We start from the raw sequence: 26,585 nt of genomic DNA, 5'->3' as shown, positions 1-26,585 counted from the left end.
TGTATGTGTATATATATATATATATATATATATATATATATTTTTTTTTACCTTTACTTTGTTTATTTTTATATGGTGCCTCTGTGCCTCACGCATGCTAGGCAAGCGCTCTATTATTGAGCCACAACCCTGGCCCCTAAGCAGCATTTTTTATCTCAGTTTTTTCCTTACCAAGATTGAGATCCCCCTCCCTCTGCCCATGGTGAAGAAGTACTGGTGACACGTATGGGGCCACTGGGTTTTCTGTGATGTTTTCTTTCTTCTTTGTTTATTGTACCCATTTCTGAGTCCCTAAGCTGCTTTCAGTGTCCAATATTAAATTTTAGTGAAATCCCTCTTTTACCCACATTACTGAGAAGCTGTACACCTGCTTCTTTGGGTCCATGCAATGGTACAGCTTGGAATGCAGCTTTCCTCTACTCTGCCATCTTCTTCACCTGGTCACACCACCTACTTCCTCTTACTTGTTGTGGCTTCTATTCACATGACACCTCTTTTTCTACATTTTACTTTTGAATCTTTTTTTTTTTTTTTGGTGTAGATGGACACAACACCTTTATTTATTTTTATGTGGTGCTGAGGATTGAATCCAGTGCCTCACACATGCTAGGCTAGTGCTCTACCACTGAGCTACAGCCCCAGCCCTTGAATCACTGAATCTAAAGAAAGTCTCCCATAGACAACACGAAGCTGGATCATGACCTTTAGCTTTTTGATTGAGTTGTTATTATTAATTATAGTTGAATTAACATCTCCCATTTCCCATTTTTGCTTTCTAGAAGTATCATGTCTTTTTGGTTCCTCTACTCTTCCTTTACTACTTTGCTTTTATGTTAAATAAATTAGTACTTTGTTAATGTACTATTTTTTAATGATTCTTTCAGGGCTTTTTAAAAAAAATTTTTTTTGTCCCTTAGGGTTTACCATCTCAACTAATCAGAATCAGTATCAGATTTAAAGTAGATTGATTCTAGTGATACACAGAAAAAACACTTCTTGTATGTAACTCTTCCATTGAACCTTTTTTGCTGGTGGTATTTATTTTTACGTACACATATACAAATCACACATATGTGCATATATATTAATGTTATAAATAAAATTATACACTTCTAATGAATTAGGGGCTTTTAGCATAAGAAATAAAATCAGCTAACATTTATTGGATACATACTAGGGATCAGACATTGTTTAAGCACTTTGCATGGATTAGTTTATTATATTCTCATAACAAATCTCTAAAGTTATTATCTCTATTTCATCATGTATAAACCAAAGTACAAGTTAAATAATCTGTCAAAGTCAATAATAGAACCAGAATCTGAATGCAAAGTCTGGCTAAAAGCACAAGATCTCAAGCATTTTTCTATACTCCTTCTTAGAATGTGGGTTGAATTTCTTCAAAAGCTTTTTCTGCAGTTGATTCCACCATGTGGTTTTTCACCTAATTTGCAAATGTGGAAAATTTCATTAATAAAGTTTTAAATGTTACATCATCCTTGAATTTCTGGGATAAATCCAACTTGATTATAATACCTTTCTTTTCAAAATACAACGATGAATTTCATTTGCTAATGTTTTCCTGAAAATTTTTATATCTATGTTCGACAGTGAGACTGACTCACAATTTTCTTTTTTCCTGCTCTAGTACTCAAGGTTATACTGGCTAATTCATGTGTGAGTTGGGGCAGACATATATTGACATTTCAATCTTCATTATACGGCTGATTTATGTGGGTAGCGCAATAGCTAGTCCAAAGGTTTAGACTTCTAGATAATTCAGTGAGGTTCCTAATATCCAAATAATCCCTAAAGAGTAGACACAAAGGTATCCAAGAGCATCTGGACCACTTGCTACTAAATGGCAATCTAGGATGCCAAGATTGCCCAAGTGGCCTAAAGTATTCCTTCCTAAAATATCTGAAGGTGGTTGATCCTTAATCTGGTTAACTAATTAATTTATTTTGCAGTGCTGGGGATTGAACTCAGGACCTCATGCATACTAAGAAAATGCTCTACTACTGAGTTATGTCCCTATCCCCTGGATTAAATATTGATGGCTGTATTTTAGTCAATTATACTTACATCCAAACAGAATCTTTCAGTTGTATTCACTCATACTTTTTAATTTATAAAATAATCTCTTGTATTTCACTGAATTTATCTAATAGTCTCTAAGAGCCATCTTTCTTTACTTCTTTCCTTCTTTTTTCTGAGGTACTGAGGAACAAACCTAGGGCCTTGCACATGCTAGGCAAGTACACTATTGTTGAACCATACCCCCAGCCCTCCTTTAAAAAAATTTTTTTTTTTTTTTTAGTTGTAGATGGACATAATACCTTTATTTTATTTATTTATTTTTATGTGGTGTTGAAGATAGAACCCAGTGCCTCATGTGTGGTAGGAAAGGGCTCTACCACTGAGCCACAGCACCCCCAGCCCCGCTCAGCCCTTATTTAAATTTTATTTTGAGACATGGTCCAAGTTGCCCAGGCTGCCCTTGAACTTGGATCCTCCTGCCTCTGCTTCCCTAGTAGCTGGGATTACAGGTGTGTGCCACTGCACTTGGCCTATAGTATTATTTCTTATGGATTACTTTTACTCTATAGATTACTGAAGTAAAGATTACCTGACTAGGCTAATCAGTAGCTATTTTACTAAGTGACTAGTGCATGGGTAGTTCAGCATGCAGAGAATGAATAGGTTGGACAAAAGATGATTCATGTCCTGCGTTGATGGACCTGGATGGAGTGAGATTTCATCATGCTACTCAGAACAGCATACAATTTAAAATGTATTATCTATTTCTGTAATTTTTAGAATAAATATTTTTGGACTGTGGTTGACCAAGGTAACTAAAACTGCAAAAAGCAAACCGCAGACAGGAGTGAGGGGGCTACTGTACATCAAGAAAGAATTTCTTACAGGAGAGAAACTAGATTCTACAGTGATAATAATTTGCCTCTTAGCTGTCACTAGTAGAACCGGGAATGAAATAATGAATTTTTGATAGGGGGTTGGAGTAGCTTCTGTTTTGATGGCAGTATAGAAACATATAATTTACTATGATTGTGTCCATAAGAATTTTAATACATCTCCAACTTTATAGGTTATTAATTTAATAAATAGATTAATAACCAAAAGTTGTCATAGCTCTGCTGTAACTGCCATGTACTTTTGTAAACACTACATAAGTTTGTACAAAGTTGAGATAAACAGAGAAAATATTCATATATGGTTCTTAAATAATTTTGAATTATCTTACCATAATGAAGAGCTGTTTGACCTTCATTGTCCTAGAAAAGAAATAATACATTTTAGAAGTCTAAGAAATTGCAAAAGCATGAAACTATATAAACTATAAAATAAATCTGACACACCAAAGTTCCCTAGGTTTATCAGACCCAGGAAAAGAAGTCAACATTTTGTTGAGCCTCACTGTGTAGACTTCTGGCTGGGCTGTCTATCTTGGAAAAGAGGAGACCGGCAACCGTGCACTGCAGCAGCTCAGTAAGAGAGAGGCTGAACCGAGCTGCGGGCAATAAACCTGCACCGTTACCCAACCAGTAAGCGTGGTTACACCCGGTGTGGGAAAAACTGACAGAACATTTATTTCCAAGCTTGTTCCCAAATCTAAAGAATCTGACTTGCCTTTTTAAATTTTAAGGGTAGTGATATTAGGTTTCCTAACCATGTATATAGCATAAAGATAAGTGATTTCAAAGCATGCAAGTTTCCAGAAGTTAAGAAGACCAAGAGTTCCCACAGATTAAGCAGGAAATGCCAACATTTCAGTTTTTTTCTTTTAAAACCATGATATTCTAACAATATATATTAATCCCACAGTACAGAATAGCAGTTTCAGCTTCCTCTTAAATTGAGAGCTGCTAATCTCAGCACAAGAGTAATGAATAGTCAGATAAAGCACAAGTGAAAAGTAGGATTTAGTAGTTAATTTGATATGCAGTTCCTAAAATGCATGACCACCATTAAGCCTCTATCAGTGAAGAATAAATGCTCAACTATTATGAACAAAAGGGAGAGGGTGATATTATGATTTAAACCAAATTATTAATTATTCTGTATCTGTCTTTTCCACTTCCTAAGAGCTGAATGTGGGGGTAGGGGATGCTTGAGAAACTTTTGGTTAAAGGTTTCCCTATTTAACCTTCCAGGAATAATAGCGAGAAGATCCCACGGGGAATTTATTTTCTGGTTCAGACAGGTATTAAGAAAAAAAGCTAAGACAGGCAGTAAGAAGAAAGTCTTTCCCTAAGGGATTAGGGCACCTAGAGAAGCTTGTGAGGTTGTCAGCTGGTGGGGACAGGGGAGCATTCCTGGGCAATGTGATTTGCTTTCCTCTTAGGGAATAGGGATTCTAACTGGATTTAGAGGTGAGGTGTGCCTGGGTGCAGGAGGGGATAGGAAAGTAGTCATTTTGAGGGGGTGGACAGAGTACCTTGGAAGAGGAATCACAGTGGCTAAGTTTGGGGTCATGAGGAAAGTAAACTAAGGAAGGCAAAAGATGGAAAGCAATATCAGGAAGCATAAGTAAGTGGCCACTCTGCCTATTTTTTCTTGTCTTCAGATCAGTCTGTCCCTTGCTCTGCTTTGTCTTATAAGTAGAGGAAGAGAGCTGAGGTGGCTATAATGACAGGATCTGAGTGATGTCGATGCAGGCAGCATATTTGCTAAGGGCAATTCTGAAAGGACAATACCGCCCATTTTGGCTTAAAACTCCGATTGGAGTAGATTGCTAGTAGATTTGTTAATCAGCAAAAGTATGGTATATGTGCATACACCTGATGGTTTATATACTTACATTTATAGTTTAAGCACAAATGACCTTAAATAGGGAGGAATTTTAGAAAATGCTTGTTCTACTACAATTTCAGGACTCTGCTTATGCATCCATTATGCAAGATTAAGTTTTCCCCATTATTCATCTTTAAAAAACTTAGTTTTCTTGCTATTTGGGCAAAAATTTTAACTACTGTGTTCATAAAGTCAAGTTCAGTTCCTCTCAATTTCTAGTTCTTTATTTTTACTAGGGAGATGGAAGAATAATTACTTTTTACTCACATTTACCAGCAAATACTGAATAGTTATCTTCAGCCCAATTTCTAATCAATTAATTAAAAATATGTGCTGAGTTCCTAATATGTCCCAGTCATTGTTCTAGACACTGGGAACATGGAGTGAGTGAGACACAGAAGGCCTCTGATGATATCAGTCTTATAGTCTAAGAGAAAATCAGTGACATGTCTGTAGACCCAGCTTCTGGGAGGCTGACGCAGGGCCACTTGAGTCTGGGAGTTAGAGACAAGCCTGGGACAGAGTAAGTTTCCTTTTCACAAACAAACAAAAAAGTAACCTAAGTAAGAGACAATGATGTGTGCTTGAGAAGAAAAGAAGAGAACAAAGCAGAGCAAGACACTGACGAGAGTGACGTGGGTACTGTTTTAGTTAGGGAAGACTTGACTCCATGAGAAGGTGTTCACACACAGAACTGGGGTACAGTCTAGGGTGGCCAAGCCCAGTGAATCACAGCGCCCATCTTCCTCCTGGTCTGAAAGCAAGCACACTACTCAAGCCAATGAGAGTTTTCTTTCAGGGTTAGTTATTCAAATGGAGCTAGGGGATGGAAGAATGTGCACAGAGAGGGTCCCTTCCTCAAAACTAAAGGTAGTAGTACACCTGGTCAGACTCAAAAGGACAAACATTTTATGATCTGACTTATGTGAGGTACCTTAGTAGTTCACAGGGAAAGAAAGTTAAATCGCAGTTAGCAGGGTGACTGGGGAGCATGGGAAGTTAGTGTCTAATGGGTACAGAGTTCTGGTTTGGGTGTTCAAGTTCTGCAAGCAGCTGATGGTGACGGTTGTGGGAATGCACTAATGCCAATGAATGACGCATTTAAAAATTATTCAAATGGTAAGTAATAAAACAAAATGTATATCTTACTACTAAACAACAACAACAACAACAACCAAAAAAAAACAAGTCAAGGTTGTGAACCCAAAACCACCCAGTGGCAGAGTTTGCTTTGGGGAGAAAAACTGTACAACAGGAGAGGATGAAGCACTCATAATTACACAGCAGTGGTGAGAGACGAAAGCCTCTTGTCCTTCCAGCTGTGTTCTGGACTTCTTAATTCAGAGAGCCAATAACAATAAACACTCCCTGGGCAAATGTAATCTTTTTGACACTGGCAAACGAAGGTCCTGACTACATGGAATGCAACACATCTTATGGCCCAAGCCTTGCTCATCTCTCCCCATTCTGACTGCTAATTCCCATTTGGAATATCTACCAAGGGGCCGGGGTGGTGGCTCAGTGGTAGAGTCTCACCTAGCGTGGATTTGATCCTCAGCACCACATAAAAATAAATAAATAAAAATAAAGGCATTGTGTCCATGTACAACCATAAATATATTAAAGAAAAAAAAAGAATACCTACCAAGCAAATGTCTGGGAATATGCACACACAGAAGCCTCACTTATTGCATAGGCTATATTGTAAATGATGCCTTTACAGGGCATCAAGATATCTGGCCACAGACTATTCTTGTTGAGTTTGATTTTAGTACCTTTTTCTTTGAGTAGTTCCTCAGCCACGAAATTATCAATTATCCTTATTATTGTCAGTGTGCCTGAACCTTTTCTATTGCTTATCTGTTGAGGGCTGAAAATCTAAAAGGCAAGTTCCTCAATTTGTATCTCAAATTAGGAAATAGTCTTGGAGTGATGGTTTGGTAATTGTTTCACTACATCTGTAGTAAGCTTCGTCACAGACTGTGTTTTATTCTCATGTTAGTTTTATCTTGGACTCAGACTATATTCATGATCAGTGTTTTTGTTTTTGTTTTGGTACTGGGGATTGTGATTGAATCTAGGGGGCGCTTAACCACTGAGCCATACCCCCAGCCTTTTTGTTTTTTTGAGACAGGGTATCACTAAGTTGCTTAACGAGGCGCCTCGTTAAGTTGCTGAGGCTGGCTTTGAACTTATAATCTTCCTGGTGATCAGTGGTTTTTAATTCAAAAAAAAATTCATGCCATGAGTGACAAGTAAATGAAGCAGATCTGAGTGGCACTGCTCTTGCCCAGAAGGCAGCAAGCAACCCAAGCTCCTGCACACGTGGCGTTCCTACCTTTCCACAGGTTGCCCGCGGCATCACCTGAAGGGGCCCCCACAACGCAATTTGAAAACCACTTTCTAGGCCTGTGGATACTGAGAAATAAATCTCTGGATAAAATTTCACTCTCTCATGGCTCTCTGTTTCTGGACACTTAATCTAATTGTAGAATATGGAACTAGATTATTAATAACAAGGAATTTTTCTGACTAGTTCACTTGCTAGTTTTCTTAATGGCTCTCTGAATAAAGAATAAAAAATTAGAGTATATAGTCAAAAAAGGCACTAAAATAATACAGCAAAATACAAATACTTAATTCTCTGAAAATCTTTCCCCCTGGGTAAGCAGTAATCAAGCATCAGAACTTCATCTGAATGTACAATCATATAAGTATCAACAAATGAAAAACTGGGTATTTTCAGCTATTCTTTATGCTATTATATCTTCAGTACAGAAAAGAAGTCTTTATGGACTACAACAGTACGAGATAACTAAGTAGATGATATGCAAATTGATAAATGTATGAAATTTACCTACCAAGTAAATGTCTGGGAAAACGCACATTCTCAGGACAAGCTGAAAGGAAAACAATCAAAAGGAACACCCCTGATTATCTTTTCTAAAGCAACTGAGCAGACTCACATCTACACCGATGTCCTCAAGTCTGCTTTGGGAACTGCAGCTAAAATGACTGCATCAACTTTAACACCACACGGAAATTGCTAGACAGAAAGGAATTAGGGTAAGATGGGCACAGTATGAATGAGCAGTTGAACTTGCAGAACGGACAGTGTCCGCAAGATGTTCTTAGGTTCTTCCAATTATTCAGACACATAGAGCACAGTTAGCAGGAAGTTATTAAAAGGATTTCAGATAGAAACCATTCAGAATTTGCCACCAGGGCAGTGCCAGACTGAGGTCCTTGCAGTCATTCATGTGACAGCTCACCCAGCCCCCTAGGAGATAAAACTTAGGTATGAAGAGAGGAATTCCTATCAGCAGGAATGGGGACTGTCCTGACTTAGAAGCCCTGCTGTGATAGGCACCATTACATGGTTTACCAGCAATTCTTAGGAATACAGAAGGGATATGCCAATTAGAAGAAACTCAGGACAGTCCAAAGTGCAGTGTCAGGTATGTATCGTTCCTTTGCAATTCCCCCCATTCTGATTAATTTACCAATCAGGACTCACTTTTATTATAAATAATGTTACTTAGTTATCTAATTGATATCCTTACCTTCAACAGGTTATCAGGGAACTTAGACAGTTTTACCTAAGATCAGATTTCATCCAGCAGGGGAAAGTCAATGTCATAACATGGTATTAGTCTTATATTGCCAGAATTTCCATCTAGAAGTTTAACTGAAACACATATGGGATATCAATGGACTTTGCCAACTCTTACTAAATCTGTCCTACTCTGGCTACAAGAATTTCTCCCATGGTGCATGTTCTTTATTCCTTTTTCCCTTTTTGTCTATGTATACCTACGTGAATTGGGCAACAACATTATCTTTTACTACATCTGATTATTTAATCAGGGGGATCTTTTAGAGTAATACTGAAGCAATACTGTTAATGCTAAAGTATATCTGGAAGAACAGATGCATGAAGATACTTAAGAAGATGGGGGCCTCACAATTCCACTTCTGGGATTTCCCCCCATCCCTAAATGGAGCAGCACTTGGTTCTACAATTTACCCAAATGCTCAAGCCAGAAATTAGAGCTCCATCCTTAAATTCTCTTTATCTAATTTATAAGCAACTCCTATTGGTTCTTAAAAATATATATCTAACTAACTACTTCTTATCTTCATTGTTACCACCTATTATGGGTTGAATTGTGTGCCCTCAAAAGATATGCTGAGGGGCTGGGATTGTGGCTCAGCGGTAGAGGGCTCGCCTAGTATGCGTGGGGCCCTGGGTTCGATCCTCAGCACCACATAAAAATAAATAAATGAAATAAAGGTTAAAAAAAAAAAAAAAAAAAGACATGCTGAAATCCTATCTCCCAGTACCTCAGAACGTGATTTTATATGGAAACTGAAGAGAGGTATCTACATGCCAAAGACTGCCAAGAATTGCCTGCAAACACCAGAAGTTAGAAAAGGCAAGGAAGGATTCTGCCTACAGGTTTGAGAAGGAAAATGGTTCTGCCAATGATCAATTTTTATTGTTTTAAACTACCTAGCTTGAGACCCTAAGCAACTTAGTGAGACCCCTGTCTCAAAATTAAAAATAAAATAAAAAGAGCTGGGGATATAGCTCAGAGGTAGAGTGCCCCAGGGTTCCATCCCCAGTACAAAAGACAAAAACAAACAAACAAATACCGAGGACCTCAGAGAGCCTTTATTTGAATCTATCAATATATACCATATTAGAAATTAAAGCTGAGAATCAAAAAACCACTACATAAAACATTTCATATTAAAAACAAGAAAAAAAGAAGACAATGAGGAAGAATGGCAGTGTTTCACACTTTTTGCAATCACTGTTTAAACAGAAAATAATTACGTATTTATATCTATTTCTGCAGTCAATCTGCTGTGATAACATGTGACGTAACCTCCAAAAAACACCATGGCATGTTCATAGGGGAATGAGGTGAAAAAGGCAAAGAATTTCTTAGAATTACTATGAAGTAGCTTTGACCTTAGGGACCCATCTGCACTCAAAAGTATTATTTCAATAGTCAATAAATAAATGAATCATGGATTTCTACAAATATTTATCTGCAAGGATATCCACTGTTATCCACTGAAACATGGCATACTGGAAGCAGGAAAGGAGGATAGGGAAACTGGGAGGTAGGAGGATGGGCATCAGCTTAACACAAGGTCGTCAGGGCAGGCCCTCCTGAGAGGTGTGAGGGAAGCTGATGAGAATCCATGGGGAAGCAACCAGAGGACAAGAAGAGCAAGAGCAAAGGTCCTGAAACGTGCATGGCTTGGCACGTCTGAGGAACGGAAGGAGGCAGTGTGGCCGGAGCAATGAGAAGAAGTTAGATTAGTGTGAGAAGATGAAGTGAGAGAGGCAAAGGAGGACCAGATGGCCCGGTGCCTTGGAGGGACCAGGTGGTAAAGACTCTGTAAGCCACTCTAAGGATTTTGGCTTTCGTTTTTAATTCAGTGGGAGGTTACTGGCGGGTTTCCAAGCAGAGTAGTTTGACTTCGCTTACGGGTTAGGAGGATCACGCTGGCTGCCGAGTTGGAAATAGACTAAAGGTAAGCAAAAAGACCAGGCAGGAAGCTATTTCAACACTCCTTATTTCAGGTAAGAAACAATCACCAGAATGTGAGCAGAAGGCAAGGTGAGAAGTGGTCAGATTCTGGACATATTAAGAAGGCAGAAGGAATACAATTTGATAACAGACTGGATGTAAATTTAAGAAAAAGAGGAAAGTTAATGATTCTACCAAGAATCCGGATAAAGCAACAAAGCCATAATTGCCATTAGCAAGATGGAGAAGACTTAGAAGGAAGCAGGTTTTGTGGTCACAGATCAGGAGCCTGATTTGGGACATGTTAAGTTTGGAATGATCAAACATCCTTGGAGAGATGTTAAAGGGCAATTAGCTATGTCTGAATTTCAGAAAAGAGGTATAGACTAGAGATGCCAATTTGAGAGTTATGAGCATATATGTAAAGATCAGATAGTAGTTGAGATCATCAAAGCACTGGGCATAAAGAAGAGATCCAAGGATTGGGTTCTTGTGTATTCCAGGAGGTCAGCAAAAGGAGCAAGTGAAAGGGTCTGAGAAAGAATAACCGAAGAAGAACCAGTAAAAAGGACAAAAGCCAGAAAGTTAACAGAAAACCCAGCAGAGTGTAAAGTCTGGAACATAAGAATATAAGGTGTCAATAGGGGTAATCAGCTGTGTCAAATCCTATCAACAGTCAGGTATGGCAAGCTAAGTGGCTGCTGATTTAGCAAAGAGAAGGTCCTTGGATTTCCTATCAAGAATAGGAGGAATAATAAGTGACCACCTGATTCAAGTAGGTTCAAAGTGTTATGGTTTAGATCTGAAATGGCCCCCAAAGGCCATGTGTTGAAGGCTTGGTTGCCAGCCTGTGGCACTGTTGGAGGTGGTGAAAACCTCAGGAGGTGGGGCCTAGAGGAAGGAAGTGAGGTCACTGCAGATGTGCCCTTGAGGGGGATTTGGGGACTTTGGTGCTTGCTTTTTTCTTTTTTCTTGACAGTCATGAGGTGAGCAGTTTTGCTCCACCATCCACTCCTGGCCATGATGTTCTGCTTTGCCACAGGCCCGGAACAATGGAGCCAAATGATCATGGATTAAAACCTTGGAAGCCACAAGCCAAAATAAATCTCTTCTTTTAAGCTAATTATCTCAGGTATTTTGTCATAGCAGTGGAGAGCTGACTAATCCAGAGAGGTAATGGAAAGGAGGAACAACTCTTTTATGGAATTTTGTTTTAAGGAGAAATAGGACAGTAGTAGGATGGTTAAGTGGGATGGACAGACAGTAGCATATTTGTATCCTATGGAACCTACTCAGAAGAGAGGGCAAAGTCATTAAAAAAAAAAAAAGATCATATATGGAATAAGATCCTTGAGAATGATGGGACATACTACATGAGCACAGGGGCTGGCCTTAGCTAGGAGCACAGGTAACCATACATGCTAATGGAGGGAAGGTGGTCTGCCAATGAACAGATGCAGACAGGTAAGTAGATAAGGTGGTGGAACTTGTGTAAGTTCTTTACTAATGAAAAGAAAGAATGAGAATGATAGGGATTATCTTGGAGGTAAGAGTATGGACAATGTAACTTTTTTTCTTTATAAGGAGAAATAATAGTTATTTCTTTCTTTATAGTTATCATTTGAAATTTGTAGAAATTTATGAAATTATTATTACTTTGACAGTAAAAAGTTATTATCAGTTTGTATTGTCTGAAGTTGAATACCATGTATATGTGGACAACATTTAACTATTACCCAGGCATTCCCAATTAAAAAATAACCAACATCAACTAAAATCACAGTTACTTATAATGACTTTTACAATTACAAGCAGGACAGGCTCACCTACCTCCTCCCAACCCATTTCTTGTTTGCCATGTTCCTTAGATCACCATGCCTAATTTGAGGCTTTTGTGTTCAAATGTTGTGGACTGAAGTGTTCTAGTGTTTCATGTGAAATATTGAGATTTTTAAAACTTTACACTTAAGGCATGTTCACCTCGAAATCAATTAGAGCAGGGGCATGAATTTACGAAGCATGACTCCAATCACAGAATTGATTGGCAGGTGGGGAACAGAAAGACAGGAGGAGAATCAGGCCATCCTCTAATTGTATTTTCTGTCTTTCAAGAGTACTAGAGAAAAGGAACGGTCTTTAAAAAGACACCAAGGATTTTCTTCAACTCCAAATTGTTTATATGTCTAGGCACCTTGATTGTCTAAAGAATAGGTGTTTGGGTGAAACAAAATAAAGACAATTATTTTAAATTACTCTTCAACTCAACTGCAGTCTTCAGGGACCCAAATGTAATTATTCTTCTTTTGTATGCCTAATGAATAATAAGCACTCCAGACATGTTCAATCAATGAACTTGTTTATTCAGAATGATTATGACTCAGTACTATAAAGCCTATTTAATAATTATTAATAATTATTTAAATCAACTATTATATCATGATGTACTATTATAATTATGCTTTAATAAAACACACCATCTTGTATCTATAATCTCTACCTCTTTTATTCCTCTTTGTGTGTTAAAATGGAATTTGTATTAAACATGAGAATGACTTCAAACATTTTTTTCTCAGTAACCTCAGAGTAGGATATAGGAACTTAAACCTTAGTCTTTACAGACATTCTGTTTTAAAATATATTATAAAGAATAAATGGAATTGAATGTCAAGAATGAGTAAGTGAAAGCTTTTACTCATCTGGTTTACAACTTATATCAGCTAATTTTTCTAGATTTAAATTGATTAAATTTTTTGGTTGTTTCATTTCAAATGACCACACCAGAAGAGGGTTGTTTGTCATGATTATTTATGCTTTTCCTTTCTGTTTCAGCTTAAAGGAAATGTTCAAATTTAATAAATATGGCGTTATTATAAAGAACAGCCAAATCTATTCCAATAAATTAAAATTGGTCATATGTTTGCAATCTTTGTAAGGGATTATACATTAGGGTAAAATAAAAACACCCAGTTGAATTAAAAATAAACAAAATAACAGAACAAAGTTAAATGTATAAAAATTCAACAATGTTTAAAATTCAAACTATAAAAGCATAAAAATGTGGAGCCCCTACGTATATCCTCCATATCCTTTCTATTTTCACATAAATAATAAAAATCCGTAAGGAACAGAGAAATGAATGCCACATAACATGGTAAGTTTAAATACCCAGACTCCTGAATGAGAAAAGGAAAACTGTACCCATGGTGCTCCTAAATGATTATTTACTATGGTGGAGAATCATGGCAACGCCCTTCCATCTGGCTTGGTCTTTGGTCTGACTCTCATAGGATTTGACACTCACTACTCTGGGTTCAAAAACATCCACTTTTTTTTTATAACTTAAACTATAATCCTGAACCCTTCCCTAACACTTTCTCTCCTCCATCCCTCTTTGTCTTTTTTTTTTTTTTGGTACCAGGGTTTGAACCTAGAGGTGCTTAACCACTGAGCCATATCCCCAACACTTTTTATTTTGAGACAGGTTCTAAGTTGTTTAGGGCCTCACTAAGTTGCTGAGGCTGGCTTTAAACTCATGATCTTCTTGCCTCAGCCTGCTGAGTTGCTGGGATTACAGGTGTGCACCACCTCCTCCTGATCCCCCAGCATCTTTTACTTGTTATTTGTGAATATCTACATTCTTCTCCTCCTTGGAAGGCAAGCCTTATGTCATAATTTAACTTTATAGACCTCTATTTCCTTTATCCCTGGTATCTAGCACAAAAACCTGCTTAAAATAAAAGCTAAATAAGAGTAAAGAAAAATAAACTTGGCTGGGCTCAGTGGCACATGCCTGTAATCCCAGTGGTTTGGGAGGCTGAGGCAGGAGGATCTCAAGTTCAAAGCCAGTCTTAGCAACTTAGTGAGGCACTTAGCAACTTAGCGAGACCCTGTCTTTAAAAAAAATATTTAAAAAGGGCTGGAAATGTGGCTTAGTGGTTGAGCACCCTGAGATCAACCCCCAGTACTCCTTCTCCCCCACAAAAAAAAAAAAAAAAAAAAAAACAACTTGTAGGAAAACCAAATATAGTTGGTTTTCTTGATTTCTGATATTATAAAGTACCCGGTATAGGGTCCAGAGTGTAGGGGAAATGCTGCTAAGGACCATATTAAACATGTTGTGTTTAATTGCTCACTTTGCACAAGAACTCTTCTAGGTGTCTTGAGAGCAGTGCAAGGTCAGCCAGTGCCTACAAAACATGAGATGCACAACAGGCAGAAGAGATAACAGTGAAGAGTGAGGGAAGCCAGGTGTCGTGGCAGGATTGGTAAGAAGGCTTGCAGAGCCTCATGGCAATTACAAGGAATGGGGCAGCAATGATAGCCGGCAGAAATTAGAAGCTACCAGAGAGGTGGCCAGCTGCAGACATTTTAGACCACAGAGAATAGCCAGCCATAAAGAAGACTGGGCTGCTTGCCAACCAGTAGATTTTAGCAATCTCAAGAGAGAAAGCGAAGCTTTAGCCTCGTGTCTCACACCATCCATAAATACCCATGGTATGGTACGAAAAAAAGGAAGCCATGAAGTATAGATTTTAGAAAAAGTATTTTATTGAAAAATTATGAGCATGTATGAATATGTAACAATGAAGCTCACTGTTATGATCAAAATGTGACAATAAAAAGAAATGACCTAAAAAAAAAAATAAAAGGGAGAATGTAACTCTTAAGCTGTTTGAAACCAACACAAATCTAGAATATTTCACTTTCCAAAAGGTACTAGATAATTGAGACTTTACTAGAGAAAGAAAGAAAAAGGAACAAACAATGGCTGAAAATCTATTATGTGCTGCAAGTTTTACAAATACTGTTTCTTTGTCTCACAACAACCCGTTATACAAATATTACTATTTCAATTTCAAGATGAGTGAAATAAGGCTCACAGACATTATTTCTTGTTCTAGGCCTCAGGTCCTTCTGATATTGAAATCAATGCTTTCTCAACTGCATCATGCTGCTGAAAATGAGCAAGAGGAGTCAACACAAATATAAAGGAGAAATTATATTAAAATTCTTATTTTTATAGGTTAAAGACAATACCTTGCCTCGCTTACAGACTTGCAAATAGCACAGTTCTGCAATTCCTGTTCCTACAACTTCAAAATTGACAGATGGCATTTGGAGAGTGAGTATCTTATCTTTTAGATATAGTCTTTTTCTTTCTTTTTTATTTCTGCTTTTTCAAGTAGACATTTTGAGAAGCTGGAGCTTAGACTTTCTATATATTTACACAATAAATTTTATTAATTTACTAAGCTCGTCTAGCATTCAAAGTTGGGTATATAAGGAAACAAAGCCAAACCATTTTCTCTTTTGGAGAGTGTTTTACTTAATTCATGTTACTATAACACTATAGAGTAAAATTCCAATATGCCACAATCCATTCTAAAAATGTCGTGTAGCTTTGGGTGCAGTGGCGCATGCCTGTAATCCCAGCAGCTTGGGAGGCTGAGGCAAGAGGATTGCAAGTTCAAAACCAGCCTCAGCAATAGTCAGGTGCTAAGCGACTCAGTAACTCATTGAGACCCTGTATCTAAATAAAATACATAAAAGGGCTGGGGATGTGGCCCAGTGGATGAGTGCTCCTGAGTTCAATCCCAAGTATGAAAACAAAAACAAACAAACAAACAAACAAAAAAACAGAAACAAAAAACTCATATAGTAAGTAACCAAAGTGTAGTGGAGAAATCCAGAAAATGATGCTTTCCATCCATGTTCATATTCACTTTTCACTTTTACACTGAAAATGTTCATGTTCTGCTAGGCATGCCAAACCATTCCCCCTTCCCAGAAGGCACTATGAAATAGGCACTTTCATTCATTGTTGCTAGGAGCATAAATCAGCATAACTCTATTGATTGAGAGAAACATGTATTAAATGTTGACAGGCTAAGATCTGGTGAACAATGAAATTTAACAGAGATAAATATAAGATCTTGTACCAACGGCCAAACAGTCATAAAGCACATCGTGGAGGAAGTTATCTTAGAAGAATCAAACAGAAGATTCTGGAACTTTAGTAGGAAGTAAGCTCAGTAAGCTCAGAAACAAAGCGACTCTTTAAAATTCACTAATAGTTGGATAATGGTAGAATGAGGAAAATGATAGTGCTTGTGGTAGGCACAATTCCAAGGTGACTCCAGTGACACACAACCATATATAATCCCCACGCTTTGCAGCTTTGCTCATGGGTGGACTGAGTAAGGATGGGATTCCACTTCCATGATGGAGGGCAGCAATGGAATAGAAAGAGCTGGGCGTGGAGAAGCAAAGATCCATGCTGCGAACTGCACCTGGAGAGGGATGGCCTCTAGGAGCTGAGGGCCTCAGTTCTACACCACAAATAGCCAAATCCTGCCAACAATCAAGATGAATCTGGAGAGGTCTCCACACAGTAACACAGCTTTATGGGGTCTTGAGCCGAAGAGTGAGGTAGCCATGCCTTGACTCCTGACCCACAGAGACAGAAAATAAACGTGTGTTGTTTTAAGATGCTAAATGTGTGGTAATAGTTACATAGCAATAAAAAAATGAATACAGCGCCATTTTCTGGTTGGGTCAGGTGATTCCTGCAGCGTTAGTAAGCAATGAGCTCTGAGTGGAAAAAACTGTGAAAGTTACGTGTTAAGCCTAAAATACAGGGCTGGGGCTATGGCTCAGCAGTAGAGCGCTCGCCTAGCACGTGCGAGGCCCTGGGTTCCATCCTCAGCACCAAATAAAAATAAATAAATAAAATAAGGTATTGTGTCCATCTACAACTAAAAAATAATTATTAAAAAAGAGACTAAAATAGGAGCTAGCTGGATGGTAAAACAACCTCATGTCATGTTAGGAATGAGAGAAAATATCTGAAAACAGGAATTAAATTTGCTTCCATGTGGCTACACAGAACTAGGAAGAGAGTAAGAAGAATGTTTTTAAAACAGATCTTTCCAAGTGTAAAACAGCTGCCTTAATATTCCTCGAATTCCCTCTCCCAGAAAGTTTTCAAGCTTAGCTGCATGACTCATTTGTAGGCATAGTATTAATGAGCACAGAAGTGTTTCTAGATGGCCTGATTACTAATCTTCAAAGACTCTCTCTCTTATGATTTTGTTTTTCTCTTTAAATACTCTATGTACCTTGTATTTGCAGTTTGAGAATTTATAGTACCTGTTAATCTTGTAGGCAGCCAGTAAATATTTGTTGCACAGAAGAAAAAAAATGAATAAAAGGATGAGAGTGTTAATATGCTAAGGTTCTAGTTATATTTTAATGTTTATTTTTAAAATAAACAATTTAAAAACAAAACCTAAACGATAATGAGGGTGGCAGCAGCTGTCTCTAGAAGAAACAAACATGTTTTTTCCAGCAAGTAAGGAGATGAAAAGAGCTCTGGACTGTGAGTTCTAGTCCCAGCACTGTTGTTCTTGGTCAAAAATGAAAAAGAAAAAAAAAAGAACAACAACAAGAGAACTGAAATGATTAATCCAGGGATTCAGGGTGAGTTGGGACCATGAAGGCAAGAAGAGGTGTAAGCTCAGGAGGGTCAAGGGAAATGGGAAATGTCAAGAATTAAGAACTTGCCAGGTGTGGCGGAGCACACCTGGAATCCCAGGGACTCTGGAGGCAGAAGTAGAATGGTAAACCCCAAGGTAAGCCTCAGCAACTTAGTGAGGCCCAAAATAAAAAATAAAAATAAAAAGAGCTGGGCAAGGACACCAGTAGTAAAGTACCCCTGAGTTTATCCCCAGTGCCCCCTCCCTGCAAAAAAGAAAAAAGAATTATGACCTAGAGAAATTTTGGAATTTGAGGTCCTGAAAGGAAACAAGACTGAACTACGAAGGTAAAACAGGTGTAAATGCGTGCAGCCAGGGTTGAGGGGCTGTACAAACTGAGATCAAGACGGGTAGCACACATGTTAAAGTGACTGAATTAGACAGCACAGGATGGAGTGCAGAGGGAAATGGCAAGACTGTGCTTTCCATCAATTAAAAATTCAGTACAAAAAGCTATCAATTTTAAATAGTATATTTTTTGATATACAAATGTTGCTTATTTCTTGCCAGCTATATTCACAGCTTTCTAAACATTTATTTTCTAAATGTATTCTATTGCTTTTGCTATAACTTATAACACTTGCTGGCAATATATCAACAACAAAAAAATCCAAATAAGCTTTCTTTTGCTCCCATAATTTTTTTTAGTTCTCTAGTTATTAGAACAAAACATCATTAGAGAAAAAAAATATATTTGAAAATTATCCGTATTCACTAAAAATGTCATTCACTTCATTTATAAATGTAAAAGCAAGATTCCCCCCCCCCCCTTTTTCCTTTTTTAGGACATTGCAGAAGCAGTATCACTTGTTTAACAACTTATTTCAAATTTTTTTGGTGCTGGGGATTGAACTCAGGGGCACTTAACCACTGAGCCACATCCCCAGCCCTATTTTGTATTTTATGTGGAGACAGGGTCTCACTGAGTTGCTTAGCACCTTGCAGTTGCTGAGCCTGGCTTTGAACTCGCCATCCTCCTGTCTCAGCCTTCCAAGCGACATGCACCACTGCACTTAGCTTCAACTAATTTTAGTTAATTCATTTCTTGTTAATGAAGTCAGCTTTAAAAAAATAGGTTTAATTCTTTAGTTAATGATGGGCTTTGTCCCATTCTCAAGCGGGCCTTTTTCTTTAATCTTGCTTTCCCTTGAAATAAAATCACTTCCTCCTCTTCTTAGCTCTTCTCTATCCTTCAAGGTTTTATTACTGCTTTAATTTCTCTCTTCAGTTTTTTTCTGAATGTAACTACAAAATTGATTTTTATTCCTGAAGTCCTGAAGTCTTTAAGATATCATAAAATCACATAAAATATTTTTCTATTTGCGTTCTTCTTATTCCCTCTCTGCAACAATTGCATTTTGATGTAATCAACCAGGCCACATAAAGTAGTGTGAGTAAAGATGTTTCAGTGCTCTTCAGTGACATCTAATTTTAATGTTTTCTCCCTGCACTCAACTCAATGTGCTAAGACACTCTAGTCAAGTATCTGGTAAATCAATCCATGTTTCCTGTCATTGTTACCCAAATATAAACTTTATTAATTCTTATCAGAATCCATACAGTGGTGTCTTCACTGGTATTCCTTCCTATAGCCTTTCTCCCTAGCAATTATATACCATAACACCAAAGAAATGCATCACCCTGTATGCCACTGAAACACATGGACACACAGAGCAGAGCCAGTTCCCTAATCTGGGACTCATGGTTCCCACAGTGTGCCTGAGCTGCTTCTGCTCCCTGTCCCCATCCTTCTGCCAGCATCCATCCACCACCATCTGCCTTTCTAGTTTACAACAGGCCACAAGTCACTCTAAAAGATGTCCCTGACTCCTGTGGCCTCTGTTAATCGCTCCCATATCTTATCCCCACCACCTCTCCCAAGCATTCTCGGAATGTCTCTCCCTATGGCACTGGATTTCAGACTGGGCTTGCGACTGCTCTTTCATTATTTAATGAGCTTCTCTCTCTCAACTAGACAGTAAGGGAGCCGAGTGCAGGGGCCATGGTTTTTACTTCTTTTATACTTCTTTTGTGTCTTGCTATATCCAAGTCAACAAGTACTTGATAAAAACATATGTACTGAACTTAATAATCTTAAAAATCTGTTATTTTTCTATGTTTATATTGTTGACTTTATTCCTATAATAGTTTATGTACTAAATTTCTAGTAATTATTTTCTTGACCATAATAAAGAATTCCATGAAATATAACATAAAAGATTTATAGATATCTATTCCTATACAAACTGAAAATAATATAAAGGCTTATTCTCCATCTAGACATCTTTATGCCATTTTGTAGCTTACATTGTTATATATCCCTTTAAATTGAGTATTCTGATAATTATCTGCCAGATATTAATTTCTTTGAAAATACAATGAGAAGCCCCTTCATACCTACTAAGAAGGCTATTATCAAAAACAGAAAATAACAAGTGTTGGCAAAGATGTGGGTAAAGAGGAATTATCAAGCATTGCTGGTGGGAATGAAAATGTCTCAGCTGCATGGAAATGGTATGCTAATTTCTCAAAAACTGAAACAGAATTATCATGTGATCTATTAATTCCATTTACAAAAAATGATAGAGACAAAAGTTGGCAACAGTCTCTTCATGTAATATATATAGCTATATATAATAATATATAATTCACAATTCATACTGTGAATCTTACACCATATGTATTGAATAACAATGTGTCTGAAAAAATGTATAAGGAAGATTATACAAAACCACATTGTATGTAAGTGAATATATGTGTATGTATTAATCCTCCTAGCGTACATACTATTTCCAGTTTTCAAAAAAAATTTTTTTTGTCCCTTCAAATTGTGTGAGGTAGATGTTATCATCATTTACTCCCACTTACAGAAGAGTAAGCTGAAGCTAGAAAGCAGTGAACTGTGATCCAAATCTGTCTTATAGTTCCAAATCCTAGACTTTAACTCTTGACTGTTCAAGTCCTAGCTTGCTCACTTAATAGCTGTGTAACCTTGGACAGGCTGCTTAACCTCTCTGTGCCTCAGTTTCTTCATCTCATCTGGAAGTTTGTACAGTGCATGAAAATCTACACCACGGTATCTGAAGATACATCTTGGACAGGTGCCAGTGCTGAGCAACAACTGAGCCACATGCTTATTTTCCTCAGTCAGTAGAAACATGTTGAACAATTAAACTTCTCCCAAGATGATGGAGCCTCAACAACAACGTGAATATTCTTAATGCCACTGAACTGTTCACTTAAAAATAGTTAAAATGCTGAATTTTATATTTCATATAACTTACCACAATAAAAACTGTCTAACAACTACCATAAACAAATATAAATTCAAGACAATCCTGTAATGTTTTAAATTTGTATGGCTACTTCTTATTCCTTTCCTTCCCTTGTTATTGCTTATTTATGTTCACAATCAGCAGAAGAGACTGACAAAAAATTCAGAAAGAGAAACTTATATTTTCGTACCTTTAATGTGTGCCAACAATGAGGCAAAGGATTTTCACTGTACGATCTGGTCTACACAGAAACTTGGAAGTATTATTATCCTAACTGTACAAAAGTGGAAACTCAGAGAGGTGATGTAATTTGCCTGAGGCACACTATTAGGAAGCAGAACAATTCTAATTTCAATTTGCATCTTTGTGATCTGCAAACCCTCAAGAAAATGTCCAACAGGCCATTAGCAATGCAGACCTGGTCTGGGAGAAAGGTATGGACTGCAGATAAAGATCTGAAAAGCATCAGGACCCAGGGAGTCACTGAAAGCACAGGAGTTATGGGGGGGGGGGGGGTGGAACTGCTGTTCACAGAGCGGACAGAAGAAAATGGGTCTGATAAAGAATCACACAAAAGAACCAAGGGAGTGGCTCTGCTGGGGCCAAGGAAGAGAGTGTCCAAGAGGGGCCACAGTATTAAAGTCCAGTGGCCTAAGCGGAGTATCACCTGTGGAGTGGGAGGGAGGAACAGTTTGCTTTTCCTTGCATGGCGGCCACCCACTCCACGTGAGTTTCCATCACAGCAGGCACCCTGCTCATCCCCTTGCTTTTCTGTCATTCCCCATCCAGGTGAAGGTCACAGCCAGAAGGTTTTGGTTTTCTTTGTGCTAACTGCCTGGCAGTGGCACACCCTGGCCTGCAGACTGCCGTGCGCCAACAGGGCAGGAAAGCACCGCCCCTGCCGCCCCTGCCGAGACAGAAGCAAACCCTCCAGCCCACAGGCTGGGTTCCTCCTTCAGGCTCTGCTCTCAGCCTCCTTCCACATCATCTTCCCGACAACCTTTCCTGTTGGCTGGAATCCAGCCCTGGCCCTTGGGTCAGGCTTGCCCCATCTTTACCTGTAGCTTTGAATGCTACATAGAATTGCTGAATAGTCTAAGGTTAACACTGGATGTGGAACAGGTGGGCAGCGGGGAAGGTTCCTTAGCAAGAATCAGGCATTATAACCGTTACTAGTTACTAGTGCAGTATTACTGTATGCAGTCATGGGCTTCAATAATTCCCCCACCCTTCCGCCCCACATACCTGTGTACACACACACACACCTGGATTACTAAGAACTAATGATTTTATTATAAATTTAATACTATATATTTCTACTTAAAATTATATTTAGCTCTATTGTGATTCTGGACCACCTAAGAAGCCAAAGTTTTTTCCTTATAGGACTCTGATTGATACCCATCTTTTAGAGAGACACACACACACCCCTTTTCTCTGTTCTACTAAACATTAAGGTAAAAGTTGCTTTAAACTTCATTGTATTATGGAGAAGATAATCAGTTCTTCTCTAAAAATGTGAATATTATACGTGCTACAGAAATCCTAATGATTAAGTGATTTCTTTCAATGAAACACACTATTTAAAACTGTGAAATGGCTAGGTGTGATGGCACATGCCTGTAATCCCAGCAACTTGGGAAGCTGAGGCAGGAAGATCACAAGTCCAAGCCCACTCAAAATAAAAATATATAAAGAAATAAATACATAGGGCTGGGGATGTAGCTCTGTGATACAACACCCCTGGGTTCAATCCGCAGTACCATAAACAAACAATAAAATAATTTTTTAAAAAGAGGTTAAATGATGTTCTAGGGAAGTTGAGTTTTATCTCATTTTATACAAAAGATGTATTCCTGAAGATTCAGGAACATATCAAGCCACACTCTAAATACATTGGAGGATTACAACAATGATTGATATATATTTTTTAAGCAGTATCTTTTTTATGGTATGAAAAATTATCCTTTATCAATCTGATAAGGCAAAATAGTATAACACTGTTTCTCGACCTTTAAATATTTATGCTTCCTTCAGATAAACATAAAAATCTCATGCTCTTCAAATATTTTATGAAAAACTCTACACAAAGAAATTGAATATGAATTTATATTTAATCATCTCCCAGAATCAACAAATATAAAGATTTTGCTATCTACTTCATTTACTTCTATTTTTCCTTACTGAAGTAACTCAAATTTCAGATTTTATGTAATTTCAGAATGAAACTAAAAAACCAGATGAATTTTTTTATATAACCATGATGTCAAAATTTTTTGAATGTACTTTTAAAAAATGTTTTTATATAGTTGATTTGGAGGAATAAGGACCCAGACAAGGTCCATGCATCACATGTGACTGCTAGGTCTCTTAAGTCATTTTCTACCTACAGCTGACCCTCTCATTTAGAAAAGAAAAAAATCAATTGTTTAGCAGAATATTCATCTCAGAGTTTATATTCATCAAGTTTCCTTTGACATAATTTTCATCATTATCAAGTGTATTTTTATTAGATATTTGTTAGATTCAGATTCAACTTTTTTTTTTTTTTTGTAATAGTATTTCATGGGTCTCTGTGCTTCCTAGTGAGGGGGCTTGAAGAGTGGATGGTGTCTGAGAAGTGGGGATTGAAGTGTGTGTGAGGACAAAGGGGAACATTTCAGGCAAAGAAGAACATGAGGAAAGGTACAGGTGGAGGCAGCTAAGCATGTGACATGTTTGAGGAAGACGCTGCCACAGCACTTCTACCCAGGCTCTGTCCCACCTGGTTCTGTGGAATCGGCATTTCTAGGGATGGAGGGTCCCATACCTTCATTTTCATGGAAGTTCCCAAGAAAATACAGATGCTCTGCCAGCCTGAAACCTGACGGCCTGGAGGACCGTGTACACAAGGTGCGTACTAGAAGCCAGGTGCTCTTGGTGTGCCAAGCGCCTGCCTGCTGCAGGAATCGAGGGCATGGCATCTCTTCATTGAAAATCTTGGCTTTATTTTCTTCTCAGTAATGTCTTATCTGGTGAACGTTCAAAGTGACCAACCATTTTATTTCTTGGCACTTACCTGTTATTATCTAATTCATTTACTTATTTATTTTTGTTATGTTTTCCTTAAGAGGATGTATGCCCAAGAGTGTGGACTTGCCTTACTCACTGTGGTGATCTCAATGCCCAGAGGAGGCCTGGGAGCACGAGAGGTGGTAACTGGATACTTACATAATGAGAGGATAAATCTGGCAGACCTAGGAAGTCCTCAAAGAATACTCTTATGTAATAGAGTTGGAAAATAAATGCTTCTTTAAGCTGGTCTTCACTAAGATTGGGTTAGTAAATACATTCGGTGATTATTTTCTTTGCTAGTCTGGATATTTTACTCTATGATAGCTCATCTCACCTTACTGGTTAACAGGAAAAATTTGTGACAGCATTTTATAGAAGATAACTGAAACTCTGAACATCTATCTAATCAGTTCAATAATAATTTCCAAATGTACTTAATGGACTATTAAATCAGTAATTAGAAATCAAATTTTGCTAGGCTGCAAAAGATGTCAAAATTATGTATGCTCAGACAAAGATATTTTAAAATTAAAATTTTATTTAATTAGCATTCCTCAGAGAAACATATTTTAAAATTAAAATTTTATTTAATTAGTGTTCCCATAATCTATATTAAAATTTATTTGTACCCTGCTGACTTACGAAAATATATGCAGGGCAAGATAAATACACAAAAAGAGCTTGTGGTGATTTAAAAAATTCAATGACATAAAACAAACAAAAAAAGCTCAGCCCCCTCCTCAATGATTTAAGGAGCAGAAAAATTCTGAATAAGTAGAAAACTTTTATATAAGTTGCTTTGTGGGGTGTTTGAAAACATTCCTTCCTTTCACCCACATTTTTGTGAGCTAAAGTTAATGGATTTCTATTGCATTCCTGTTGTCATTACTGCCAAATGCTTTCCTATGGATGAGGCAGATACCTGGTTATTTAAGGAGCAGGATAAATGGGCCAAGACAGCTTTCCCTATCCCCAATTCACCAGGGAACATTTGAGAATTCCACCTGACATGAGGACAGCACTGTGCTCTTAAACAATCTGCAGTTTGATCCGATTGTTCCCCAGTGGGGGAGGTAGGCCACAGCTCACTCAAGAGTCATTGATTGGATTAACAGCCTAATTCCCAACAGATGAATAGAATACTGATGTCTTGTCAACCCAGATCACAAAAGGAAAACACAATCTGCTTCTACAGCTCAGAGATTTAACCCTCCATGTACCTGGAAGCTATGATTTCAGTTTTGAGTACTGTAATTTCTTCAGAACCATTTGCCTACTAATATAAAAATGTGGTTTTCTCAAGACCTACAAGCTTTCATTTTCTTAGGAAAGATTTTCACTTCAATTTTTATTGTCCACATTAGTTTGCTGCCTAAATTCTTTCTGGGTTTCCTAAAGAGATTTCAAATAAGCTGTTTTCTTCAGAGACCCAATCAAGTAGGGCAAGGCCTTTGGAAAGTAAAGCAACAAAATTCAGACATCCAAAGATAAAATTATTTTGAGTTATTTTTTTCTGGCATAAGTGATTCTATTAAGGAGAAAGACTGTATTAAGGGGAACAGATTCTCAATAAATATTATCTTGAGTTTATTCCTCTACTTCCCGACCCTTCTGTAATTTAATAACTTCTGTGTATGACTACACAATTAAGAACCAAATAAAAAGATCTTATTTCTAATATAGTTTTAAAATTTAAGTCCACTCAAGAATTAGAATTCTATGATAAAGATAAATGCACTATCTTGTATGGCTGTTAAGTAAAGATGTCATGATTTATTTTGTATATCTTTTTGCATACTGTATACTATTTGCCAATGAAACAAAAAAAAGGTGGGTTTTCATCAGTTCTGAGTAAAAATGAGGACGTTAAGAGATAATGCTGTTTACTGTACTAGGCAATTTACATATCTTCTTTTGCTTAACCCATGAGACAAACTTATGAAGTAGATATTAAATTATCTTGTTTTATAAATGAAGAAACTTAAGTTCACTCAGGTTAAGTAACTTGTCCAGGGTCACATGATTTGCAAGGGGCAGTCAGAACTTAAATTACATCTCTGGCTCCAAAGCTTATATTCTTACACACTCCTGGAATTTCATGGGTTTCTCTGTATATCTTCATATTTATATGGGTATTCTTTAGTGCTCTAAGGTGTTAAAATTCAGTCTTAGAGTCTGTCACTGTTCTTTTGGGAAAACATCTTGTGTATGAAAGCCCTGTACTGACTCCTTTTCTTTAGGACATTTCTTCAAGGATCTCAGAATAGCCCCAGAAAATTAGCCATGTCAAAAGAAAAACAAAAGGAAATTAATTTTTAATTTTTTTGTCCATGGCTTTGAAATCATATTCAACTTCTACT

General features: G+C 37.6%; 1 protein-coding gene across 1 annotated transcript in view; it reads right to left on the bottom strand.

Moving 5' to 3' along the window:
• The window catches only part of Acbd6 (acyl-CoA binding domain containing 6), a 153,023-nt gene that overhangs the window by 13,294 nt on the left and 113,144 nt on the right, over positions 1-26,585 (bottom strand). The window contains exon 7 of the mRNA XM_027935062.2: positions 3,266-3,296. Coding sequence (XP_027790863.2) covers positions 3,266-3,296 — 31 coding nt within the window. The remainder of the gene's footprint in view (positions 1-3,265; positions 3,297-26,585) is intronic.

The sequence above is a fragment of the Marmota flaviventris genome, chromosome 12, assembly GCF_047511675.1.
Source record: "Marmota flaviventris isolate mMarFla1 chromosome 12, mMarFla1.hap1, whole genome shotgun sequence".
Lineage (NCBI taxonomy): Eukaryota > Metazoa > Chordata > Mammalia > Rodentia > Sciuridae > Marmota > Marmota flaviventris.
Note: the sequence above shows the minus strand (reverse complement) of the source record. Positions and strands in the feature narration are given on the sequence as shown.